Source organism: Ambystoma mexicanum, chromosome 4q, assembly GCF_040938575.1.
Source record: "Ambystoma mexicanum isolate Mex_15411 chromosome 4q, UKY_AmexF1_1, whole genome shotgun sequence".
In the NCBI taxonomy this organism is placed as follows: Eukaryota; Metazoa; Chordata; class Amphibia; order Caudata; family Ambystomatidae; genus Ambystoma; species Ambystoma mexicanum.
The window spans coordinates 1,247,281,741-1,247,294,132 of record NC_090928.1 but is presented as its reverse complement, the minus strand read 5'-3'; the positions used below and the strand labels follow the sequence as shown (position 1 = coordinate 1,247,294,132).

The 12,392-nt window shown below is 47.4% G+C and overlaps 1 protein-coding gene across 5 annotated transcripts in view; it reads right to left on the bottom strand.

Moving 5' to 3' along the window:
• LOC138468321 (exportin-5-like) overlaps positions 1–12,392 on the bottom strand; it is a 2,334,215-nt gene that overhangs the window by 1,206,040 nt on the left and 1,115,783 nt on the right. For all 5 annotated transcript variants that reach the window (XM_069608827.1, XM_069608826.1, XM_069608825.1 and 2 more), the window contains exon 20: positions 1,087–1,268. In XM_069608827.1, the coding sequence (XP_069464928.1) occupies positions 1,087–1,268 (182 nt within the window). The remainder of the gene's footprint in view (positions 1–1,086; positions 1,269–12,392) is intronic.

The window sequence follows — 12,392 nt, the reverse complement described above, 5'->3', positions numbered from 1 at the left end:
ATGGATGTATAATGAAGAGGTGGAAGGCTGCACTGCTTGTTTGGTTTGTATTGTTTTGTTGTGTGAATAAATCAATAAAAAATGTTTTAAAAAAATAAAGTAGGAGAAGAGGAAGAATGTAGATATTAAAGAGGGAAGGTGACGGAGGCATCCTGAGTAACACTGCATGTGAGAGGAGTCGGACAGGAGGAGGCATCATGAAGTGCAACTTCGGCGATACGTGGACCTAAGAAGGAAACTGACCATTGCATTGCTAAATCGGAACAGCCAACCAGAGATCTGGAGGCCAGAAGCTCATGGTCGAACAAATCAAACGCGGCCGAAAGATAAAGCAACATAAGGAGTGCAGGATGACCGCAATCGACAATGGCTGCCAAGTTCGCCTTAAGATAGAGCATGGCAGTCTCAGTCCCATGACATACCCGATACGTGGGCCCTAGGATGGAATTAACCTCAATATATTTTTGGAACTGAAGATAAGCCACCCGATCCAAGAAAGAAAGGAACACTGTTGACGGGTCTATATTGCTTAGGTTGGAGGTTGGGGGGGGATTCTTTATTTTAGCAATGGGCTGATCTAAGCTTCCTTGAGGTCGGTGGGTACCTGTCCCTTGGCAAAAGATTGATTAATAAGCTTGGTAATCCAGGGACATATGGCATTGATGGACCCAACCAGAAGTCTAGAAGGACAAACGTCACCCCTGCATGTGGTGAGTTTCATATCCATGATGATTTTTTAAATCTCTGCTACTGTGCAAGAAGCAAAGGAAAATGTGTTTTTGGGAGTAGAACACTGTTTATTAGTGACGGATCCCGGAGTGGAAGTCGAACTAAGACTCCTGTGAGACCAAGGTAGGTGAGGCACTGACCTCTAGATGTTGTGCGATTTTAGCTGTGAAGGCATTGTAGATAGTCTGACGCCAGGGAAAATCTTGTACAATGTTGGTGTCAATAGAACAGGCGATGGGTTGCTCATCATTTTGTCATTCTCTAGGGTGAATCTCGTAGTTTTCTTGGACTGTGTGGAAAGCGGACCAAAGCAGCACCCATTCTGTAGGATATTTGCAATACAAAAATGTAACCTACCTTATGAGAAGAAATAGATTATCCAGGAGTTTGAGCACCAATCTAGCACAAGGGTTTCGGTAGATGGGTTTCCCATTGGAATGGAACCCATCAACAAATCCTCCAGCCTTAGCCATTTCAAAATCAGAAGGACATTGGATCCCTCTCATAACTCCAAGAAAGGCAGCCACACAATGTATTATCTAAAAACAAAGAAAAAGTAAATGTCATTCAGCATGGCGAAGAATGGGCCAGATATGGGTTAAATACATTCAACAGACGATGGATACATTATTCCACTCCGATGTCTAATCTTTTGAAAGTAGCTCAAGGTTAAAACTGGTCTCAAACGTGTTCATGTCCACATGGGGCACAGCATGGCTCTGTGCAGGCTCCATCATGGCATCTTTTTAGCCATTGACCCATAAAAAGAGGTAATTTGGCAAAAAGCTACGCTAATTGTCCAGCCCACAAAAGGCGAAGGGAAGACCTTACACATTTTGTTATATGCAATCTAAACGAGGGTAATGACAGAAGGGCTGATAAGATATTTGTGGGATGAAATATACAGCTTACGGAAGAACATTATAAAAAGGTCAATTATATTTCTAATAAATACCTTCCTGGCACAGATTGCTCATTTTATGAAAGAGTCAACAATATTGGAGGGCGGTCCAGCAAGAGGAAGCAAAACATACAATAGCAACCATTCAAAGACATAACTACCAACGTGTTCACTCTCCCCTACCAGGAAGACCGGACGACAACACTTTGCAAGTGTGTGCAATGAAGACCAGATAAAGGAGAATACTGTATAATGTGCTCTCAGACCTACAGACCCTCCTTTCCCAGGCAGCTAATAGGAGAAATGACTTAACAGTAATGTTCTTTCAATGGATTCCTCTCACACAGATTCCTCATCTTGACAGATAGCTACCCAGCGTCAACTGCTCAGAAATATTTACGACTTGGGTGTTAGGGAGTTTTACTAAAGTCGACCTGTGATAGTATTGATAAAATTCACTCGTAGATGTACAGGGATCCAACTCTTAGGCTTGGACTAAACTACCCAAAAGGTCTTGTAGCTATGGTCGAGCAGCCAGTTTTAATCTAGAAGGGCTGTAGTTAAGTACAATGATCTTTGAGTACATTTGTAGTCAAGGAAACACACTGTAGTTATATAAAAATATGATTATTATATACACTAGGGCAATGTTAAACTCAAAATGCAATTTAGTTAAGTAAGGAATGTTCCACACAAATATACATTAGGACATTTGCTGTAGCAATACTCGGTTCAACAGTAGACCTGCCGTTGAAAAACAGGAAAGTATCAAGAGTAGCTTTAGGATGACAAATCATTCATCAACCATAGCCATAAGTTTAGATAGGGTTGTACTTCTGAAGTTTAGGCCTACGCAAAGCTATCTGGGGAATTAAAGTCTCAAAAGTTGGATGGAGGCACTGCGGGACCAGTGGGGGCACAACAAAGAAAGGCAGATGCTGTCAATGTGGTCAAATTCCCAGATGATGCTTTTCGTAGCAAGTAACGACATTTGATTCAATAGTTCAGGGGCACTTGGTAGGTGATGACCTAAGGCCTGGGAGAACACGGTTGGGTCGTTCACCCCAACGTGACTCTACAAGATCAGCAGGAGAGAATAGAAACACAAAGACTGCCCATGTAAGTACCCAGGAGTGAGACAGTACCGTCTTCGATGAAGTACAGCAATGTCACTGGTGGGTCCCCCAGGTAAGAAGACAGCAGCTCTGGTTCAGGTCTCTGGCCTTGGCTGTTGAATAAATAACTTGGCGGGAGCAGGTCGTCAGACTCCGTCACAGGGATGCCCAGCAGACCATCTTTGCGGCACGTGGTTGTGGAGGCTCAACAATCTTTGTAGCAGCAAAGGTTGTCACCTGGCAGACTTTCTTCCTTCCCTTGGTCCACAACTCAGCTGAGGGGACTTCCATGATCGGGATGAGTCTTTGTAGGCTAAAACAGATGCTCACATGTTTGCAGCCAGAACCCTGCTTGATGAGACGATGCACGAAGCAGTGCCAGAGGTCCCAGGGTATTTGGATATTGCAGACCTGGAAGATCGCAGCTCGTCATGCGATGGCGCAAACTGTAGTTGCACAGAAGAAAGGGCTGGAGCAGCCGCGGTCACTCAGTCGGCTGTGGCGGTCGCTGGAGGTAGCAGCAGGTGTCCTTTCTTTTTTTCGTAATGGATCTTCCAGTGGTCAACTCTGGCTTTAGCATCAAGAGCCTCACCTTTTATGCAGGAACGCAGCAAATTGGCATGCATGCTACATTTAAACCTTGGATGGTGGCTGTCCCAGTTGGACAGCCAGGCATCCAGTCAGAACCGGATCCAAGCAGGCACACTGGAGGACAAAGACCTGAGGAGTTTCAGAGACCTTTGTAGTATCGGGAATGGTAAGAAGACATCTGGATTCAGGTAAGGCACAGGAGACTTGTATATATAAAAGAAGTACGTTTATTTAGAAGTTACAGGGCTAGTTAATAAGAAAGGCAGGGAGCTAAACAGATGAATCCTTTCATGTAAGGTTCTCCCATCCTGTGTCCCAACTAACACTCGGAACGCTCAGGTCCCATCACATTCTATATGACATAGCTGCACTCCACCAGCAGCACTGTGTGCACCCAGTGCAGATAGATAAGTACAATACTACAACCTTCCAGTGTCCTGTCCTCCCAGACAAACTGGCGCCTTCGGGTGGGCTACCGAGACTGCTAAAACAAAGGAATGAGTGTAACTTTTCGCACCCAGATCGGCAGTTGAAGGCTCAAGAAAGGACATGTCGCTCCGAGTTGGCAAAAAAAGAAGACATTGGAGCACAGGTGCCCCATGTGTCCCTTCCCTTACTGCAGCTGTGAATACCGCCTGCGATTTAAGTTTCACAGACTCGGTAGAAAATCATCCACTGCCACCAGCCACTCAGTTTTGTCACTAACTAGAAAGTTACAGGAGAAGTGAGAAAAGAAACAATGTGTCCCCTGGTCACTCCACATAAAGTGGTGTGTGCTGAGCTCACAAAACAAAAGCATAGGAAGAATAAAAGATAACCCCTTATCCTGGTAACCTAAGCACAGGAAAATAAAGGAAAAGCAAAGAGGGAAGCTCAAAGAGCTTCCAGCAACACTGCACAGAAGGTGCTGTGTACTGCAATAGGAAAATACTGATGCCACAAAAAAAGAGACAGGAAAGCAGGCTCCATCAAGAGAAACCAAAAAGGGTTCTCAGAGTCACAGAAAAGAATGAATAAGTGAGGAAAAAAGGGTTCTGACTCTCTCAGGAGAGTCGGACAAAAATCCAATAGTCCAGCAAAAAGTGCTGTGTGCCTCACAAAGTGGGGAGAATCACACAAGATGAAAATTCTACCCAACAAGGGGGCACAGAGCCGCTCTATATTGTCGAAGAATCTCTAAGGGTGTCAAAGAAGGAAGTGATCACAATAGTGGCATGGTTTTGGTTATAGACTTATTTCCATGTGAAAAAGGTCCTTATTATCCATAAAATAAAAAGGGGGTTCCCTGCTTCAAAATGAATACTAAAAGGATCTTGAATGCCAGTCAACGTACATTCCACTGTCCTGTGTCAAAACCTACTTCTGTCTCTCACACTATAGTTCTTTAAGGAGAAGGACTACCTTCTTCTTGAGTAATGTTCAAAAGAGTGGTCTCGCAAGCCAGAATTACCAGGGGGAAGGACTCCCTTCCTCTGGCTTGCGGATTTCACCCAGTCCTGGCACAAAGTTACATCCAGGAGAATGGCTCCCCTTTCCCGGTGTGGCTCCTTATACTTTTCAATAAAGCCAAGTGGAATGGCTCACTTCCCCTGGCATGATTTGGTACACTTCACAACAATGAAAGGGGGAATGACTCCCTTCCACTGACGTCTATCAGAACTCCCGATATGGAGTAACTTAACTTCACGCACACTTTGCCACTTTCACTTGTTCTCAACAAAGTCCCAAATATAGTCAGGGTCACAGACCCTTCTCTGGAGGTCAGTGGTTCTCTCTTTCCCAATGTGACAAGGAAGATTTCCTCTAATGCTTTCCATCTCTAGTTTGAGTCTCAGACCCTTCTATGGTGGTCAGTGGTTTTCCTTTTCCCCACTGTAACAAGGAAGATTTCTTCTGATGCTTTTCGGTTCCCAATTTCGTGTCCCAGACGCTTCATGGGTGTGCAGTGGTCTTATGCACGCCACTGGGATGAGGAAGCATTCCCCCAGATGCCTTCCATGTCAGCGGTGCCCTTCATGTCCCGACTAGGCTCCCGTGCCTGCCTTTACCTTCATGCAGCGTCGGATACTGCTCCGTTTCTTCCAGTGGAGGTGTGGCCTCCTGCCCAGTCCCAACTTCGCTGTTGGTGCTGAGACCGCACCACCACATGGCTTAGCAACGTCCGTTGCCAGAGAGGGTGGTAGGCCGGGCTTCAGACATGGTGCAGGGTCCACTTGTGGGAAGGAATGTGACTTTCAGGCTGAAAGCAGCGATATTAGACAGAGTTCTGGCTAGAAGCTATCTAGCAGCAACACTAGATAAAGTGCAACGAGAAGTCAATGTGCTTGACAGGAATTCTTTACTCACTCCTAAACAGAAAGTACAATATATCAGCTCTCGAGGTACTAGATTTATTACCAGGTATAATGCAGATAGCCAATCTTACTCTTACATCCCGTCCCCTTTCCTCCATACTGCATGGGCGTCCTTCCTAGTGACGGGAGACGGAACCTTTTTCACCAGAAAAAACCTTCCCCTTTATATTTAGAGGCGGGCCCTGAGCCCGTGCGCTACCCTGACTCCGCCCACCGGCGCCACTCCCCAGTCCTCCTTCCCATCGACGGGAAGGGCCGATTTCACCAGCGCTCCTGGGTTTGGCTTCGGCCATGTTATTCCACGCGCTCTTCCCCAGATTCTTCTATCTTTTTGTCTAGTTATTGTCATTCAGGTACTTGGTCCTCTGGCATCATGCTCCTCCCCGGCATATGTCGACTTCAGCGGGCTTTGGCAGGTGTCCAGCCTGCGAGGGGCTCTCCCTACGTCCAACCCCCACGTTCTTTGCCTCCGTTGCCTTGGCCCCAACCACGGCTGGGAAGGTTGTACCACGGGCAACACACTGACTCCAAACGCACTGAAGAACAGGCTAGCTAGGTGGAGGGAGCTCTTCAAAAGGTCGCCTCCAGAGGACTTGAAGGACGTTGTCAGACAGAGATCGGGGCACAAGAGAGGGCCGCGATTTCCAATTGCACCCCGTAAGGGCTAGTCCAACTACTGGCCTCAAAGCCAAGGGGTCAACAAAAGCTTCTGGAAGCACAGGGCAGGTTCCCCCTGTAAACTAGACTGAGTGCGCTCCAGCCCCAGCAGCCCCCAGCCACTCCGTCAATGTCTCCTGCCACCTCTTCGGCCTCCAAAGACGGGTTCTTTGAAAGGTTCCTGGCGCTGATGCTAATCACACAGACGTGGGCCATCCTAAGGGATGCAGTCAGGGACTTGCTGGCAGTCGCTAACCACAGGCTTTGGTGGGCAATAGCGGACTTCCTTCCAGAACACTCGGTGCAGAGCCAGGCATGCTTCAAGGCGGGTCTAGGAAAAGCTAGGCTGGTAGCGCTGGACATCATGGAGTCCACCATGGCCCACATAGATACCTCTGGCAGGGCCATCTGTATCGCCACGGACATGAGAAGTGTAATCCCGACGCCCAAGAACGCATATTGGACCTTCCGTTCCAAGGTAGCGACCTCTTTCACTCTACCACCGACGAGGAATTGGATAAAAAGAAGAATAGCTTGCAAACTGCGAAATCTTTATCTATCCTAACGAAGGCCACGCCCAAGGCGTACACCCAGTCGCATCAACACTCCGACAGGTGGTGGTCTTTCGGCGGGTTCCCGGGGCTTCCAGGAATGGAGGGCGAGTCAGCCTGACCACTCGCCGAGTCAGCAATGGCAAAAGCAACAAAAAGCAGGGGGTGGGGAGCAATGGCTTCTTCCAGTCCCACTCTTCAGCAGCAGCCTCAGAAGGAAAAAAAGCAGGGTGCGTCCCTTCGGGTCCACATGTCTCTGGTGGAGGGCAGGCTTGCCTCTGACGTGCAATTTTGGCACCAGAACTCTGCAGACCCCTGGATTCGCTCTGTAGTATCCACGGTATACCATCTACCGACCCCTTCCTCTACTCCCTCCTCCCCTCCACTACCAGAGATTGGGACGGCAACTCTGTTGGCAGAGATCCGGTCGCTTGTCGAGAGCCAGGCAGTGGAAGAAGTCCCCAGCCTCCCAGAGAGAATTGGGCTTCTATTGCAGGATTTCCACCATACATAAGAAGAAACAGGCTGTCCTGAGAGTTGTGTTGGACCTATCCACCCTCAACCTCTGCCTCTGTCCCCCTTCAGCAATTGAAGATGGTTACGCCAGCACTCATTGCAGAGACACTAGACAAGGGGGATTGGATGTGCTCTCTGGATCTGAAGGAAGCCTACCTACACGTCCCGAATGGCAACCACATCGCTCCTTCCTACGCTTCAGGTCATGGGCTGCCATTTCCAGTAGAAGTGCTACCCTTTTGCCTCAACTCAGCCCCCAGGTTATTTACCAGACTCATGAATGCAGTGGCAGTCCTCCTCAGGGCCCAGGGCCACCACGTCTACCCATACCTGGACCGGCTCCTCAGGGCAAGATCTCTGGAGGGGGTTATACACACTTCCTCCACACATGAACACACTCAATGACCTGGGGTTTACTATCAACCTCAAGGAGTCTCAGCTGCAGCCCACGCAGAGCCTCATCTTCCTCGGCCTCATCTGGATACATGCCCCGAGAGGTTCTTTCCCTCAGAGGTCAAGATTACGGCTATCAAGAGAGCCACTACTCACTTCCTTACCAGAGCAGTGACCTCAGCCTGGTGGTACCAGCACTTACTGGGTATTATGGCAGCGGTCCTCCTGGCCGTGCCACACACGAGACTCAGGATGAGGTGGTCACAGTTGCACTTCGCAGCCTCTTGGAATCAGGAGAGCCTACGGACTCCTGCCTAGAGGGCTGGTGAGCCACTCTGGACAGCCAGAGCATCCATGGAGTATGGACCCGGCAGGAGTCTCAACTGGCTGGAACTCATGGCTATCTCTCAGAGCTTTCCTTCCGCTCATTGGGGGCAAGATCAAACTTATGCAGACAGACAACTCCACCAGCATGTACTATGTCAACAAGCAGAGGGGGGTACCAGGACCCCTCTGCTGTGCAGCCTGGCAGTCAGCATGTGGGAATAGGCCCTGGAGAACAACGTCTGCCTCACGGCCGTCCACCTCTCAGGGGAGGCCAACTTGGAAGCGGACAGGCTCAGCAGACCGGCTGCAGACAATTACAAACGGCAATTGAATGACCAGGTGCTGCTGGAGGTCTTCAGCAGATAGGGGCACCCTCAGGTGGATCTGTTTGCCTCCTGGACCAACAGGAAGCGGCATCAGATCGCATCTTGGCAGGTGCAGGGCCCCTGGGCCACGCATTACAGATATGGTAGGAGGGCATAATGGCCAATGCCTTCCCTCCCATGCGCCAACGCCTTCCCTCCCATGCCCCTGATCCACAAGGTGATCCACAAGATAAAGGAGGCTTGTCACATCAGCATCCTTCTGATAGCTCCGTGGTGGCCAACGAGACTGTGGTTCTCCGAAGTACTCAGCCTCACGAGCAGACCTCCCATTCACCTTCCGCTTGGTCCAACACATCGCCTGTCCCAGCAGGGGGGCAGGGTCATACACCCCACCCCACAGACGTTAGCCCAAGCAGCTTGGTTCCTGAGCAGGTCACCCTCAGGCACCTGAGCCCATCTCAGGCTAACCTGGAGAACAATCTGGGCACCAGGAGCAAGGCTACTAGGAGCCAATACAGGAGTAAATGGACTAGGTTCTGTCATTAGGAGGACTCTAAGGAGATCGACCACCTCAGGTTTATGCTGGATGATTTACTCTCCTTTTCGGCACACTCAGGCGTGCAGTTGGTCACATTTTTGGCAGGCATAGTGGCCTTCAGATAGTCGGAGGAAGAGGTCTTCTCTTCCAACCCGATAGTCAAGAAACATCTGGCGGCTTGTCCAGGCTGTACCCGCCCATCAAGAAGCCACACCCCGTGTGGGACCCCAATGTGATGTTGGGCGCCTTGGCGCACAAACCCTACGACAACAAACCCAAAGTGGAAGCCTCAACTTTCACTGATACCTTGAGGTAGAACCATGTAATATGAACGAAAGGGGTACCAAGAGGACACGAGAGACTGAAGAAGGTGGGCAGACAAATATGAAGCTCAAATCATTATATTCATTTTATTAGGATTTATCTAAAAAAACACATAGAAGCATATTAATTTAATTAATTGTAAAAGACATTTTACTAATCATGCATCCATACATTCACTCTCTAATGTAATATCTAAAAGATCTATAGACATGCTAAGAAATTACAGAGGCTGATCATTTCATTAAACCACTTCTTTTCCATTGTGTTAATAATTCACAACGCCTTAACATTGTTAATAACAGTTCATTCCCAATATAATATCGACTATTGGTGCCTAACAATATCAATCTTTACAATAAAAGGCTTCCCCAGTTGGTTAATAGTTCCGACTCGACAAATTATGTGCGTCTTCATCAGGATTGGATGAACAATAGCAACGTTCTAAAAACAAACATACAATTAAAACATTGTTAAAAAACATACTGCTGTCAACCTTCTATCAGTAGCTCTCTCTCGCAATTCGGACCAACCATTGAACACTAGAACAAAAATTGTCTGAGTCCAAGTGGGTATCCCTTTGCCCACGATCCCATCAATTTCGCTCAATGCAGCCAATTTAACCGAAACCGACCAAATCAGTCCATTTTTGTATACCCATAGACAATCCCCCCAATTTCATTTAGGGCTCCAGGGTTCAGAAAGGAATACAGCTGCTCCCATATTCCTACTTAATAGCACATATCCTTTTGAGTGCTAAGTGCCCTCTCCATTAACACCCACCGCCCCAACTATGATCTGCTTCAGAATTCAAATACATGTAAAAAACATACCTGCGAACCCCATTCGGTTCGCCTAATAGCTTGTATTCCAGTAGCTTCTGGTATGAGTCCAGTAATACTGGGTTTTCACAAAGGCGGAACCTGTGACAAAAACACGGGAGACAGTCAACCAAACTTATTAGTGCCACGCAATGGAAACTGCCTATACTAATCTCTTTATGGGAAGCTATAGATGGCAAAAATTCTATATCTAAACTGATCCGTTCCAAGCTCAGGTCAGAAACAGTTTCAGCCTAATAGTCCTTTCGCAACTTCCCATAGAGTCATACTGGAGGCTCAGTCACTTCTTACTCCAGCAGAACGGGAAGAAAAATGACTCTTCTCAAGTTTTCAAGAAACAGTCTAGAAAACAAATTAAATCCTCTTAAAACTAACGAAATTCGAATATGGCATGTGTACTACTGCGGGCAAACCCGCCATCTCCTTAATGCCAAAAGCCTCTCACCTTTGTTATGGTAACGCTATCCAAATGGAGTAGCACTTGTCTCCCTTCTATCCCGCAGCACTGTTTGTACGCTCGCGGTCACGAAAAGAAAACACCTCGTCGCTAACGGGCGCGTACGCTGATGCGTGAATCTGTAAATAAGCAGATCCCGTCAGCCGCAGTCAAAGTAAACAGTACGGTGGACAGACGCCTACTTCTAACCCGCTTACCTTGTTTGCAGCAGTCGAAGCCCGTAGTATAACGCCGTGTGCATCTGAAAACAGAAGGACAGGACAACGTCCATCATAGTCCCTCTTTTATTTCCAAATTGTGACAAACACAAAAGAAGGACTAAAAACAGACATTATGTCCTACATGAAAAATAAAATAAAACAGAACCCTTGTGAATTGGGGTCCCAAACTCGAAACAAAAACAGAACTGCACCGATGTTTCAAAGCAATGTAATCTTTCGTGGGGGATTAAAACTCACCCCGTAACTGCCCCACAGCACCTGTAGTGCAACGGTGGGGGAAAAAAGAGAAATCAATTCCATTCTTCTCATTGATTCAGACCCCTCTCTAGGCTATTGGTATGGTATATCCAATATTGTTCTTTTTGCGCTAGGCGTGCTGCCGTATTGGCCGCATCAGTGCCCAACACTTTCTCAACTGCCCACCATTTCAAATCTTCTGGCCTATGGCTCAGTTCCAAAAAATGCATCGTTAGCGGAGCATTCTGCTGGCCCGTTCTAATCTTAGAACGGGCCAGCAGATCTGTTCTCACTTATGCGTAATTTGACAGCTCTGGATGTCTTCCCAATGTAACCCTTTTTACAAGGACATATGATAACATATATTACATTGGTACTGAGGCAGGTGGTATGATGCCTCAGATCCTTTCATAAATCTCAATAGAGGCAGTGGCAGAAGTACTGGCACAGCTCGAACAATTGCCACAGGGATAGTGTCCCTTAACGGGCAGCATACCCCAAGCGGCAGTGATGGTAGGTTGGCTATCTTGCGCCGTATTTCTATCGGCTTTGGAAACCCAGTTCTTAATGTTTCTGCCTCTTTTAAATGCATAAATGGGTTTGGCTAATTTCAGCATATTGAGCTGAAGTAGGTGCCAATGATTGGATATTATCTTCTTGATTTGATTATGTTGGGTGTTGAACGTGAGGGCACATACTAGTTGGTCACCCCCCAACTTTCTTTCTTTGATGTCCTTTTTTAAAAGGACATCTCTATGCTGGTACCTTGCACGTTTTTTCGACTGTATAAGTAATCTTTTGGGGTATCCTCTCTCTGTCAGCCTTTCCTCGATGACAGAAGCTTGCTTATTAAAATCTTCTATTTTAGTGCAGTTTCTCCTAGCCCTCAGGAACTGACCGTAAGGGATATTAGATTTCAAAGACTGGGCATGAAAACTTTCATGGTGCAGTATAGTATTCCTATCGGAATCCTTTCTATAAAGGTCCACTGCAAGTACATTTATATCCACCTTAACAAGGAGGTCTAAAAATGCGATCACCTTATTACTCGTTTGCATAGTAAACTTCAAATTAGGATTTAAGTTGTTAATCCAAAGGAAGAACGCATTATGGTCCCCCTTAGTGCTGCAAACCCTACGAGCCAATGGCGTCCGTAAGACAGCTTTGTTAGTGGGACACATCTATGCTCGCAGATTCAGCGAGATGCAAGCTTGTTGCATCAGAACCCTATACCACTTTGCACAGGGATAAGGTGGTCCTGCGGACTCACCCGCCGTTCCTACCCAAGGTACCCTCCCCTTTCCATCTAAACGAGG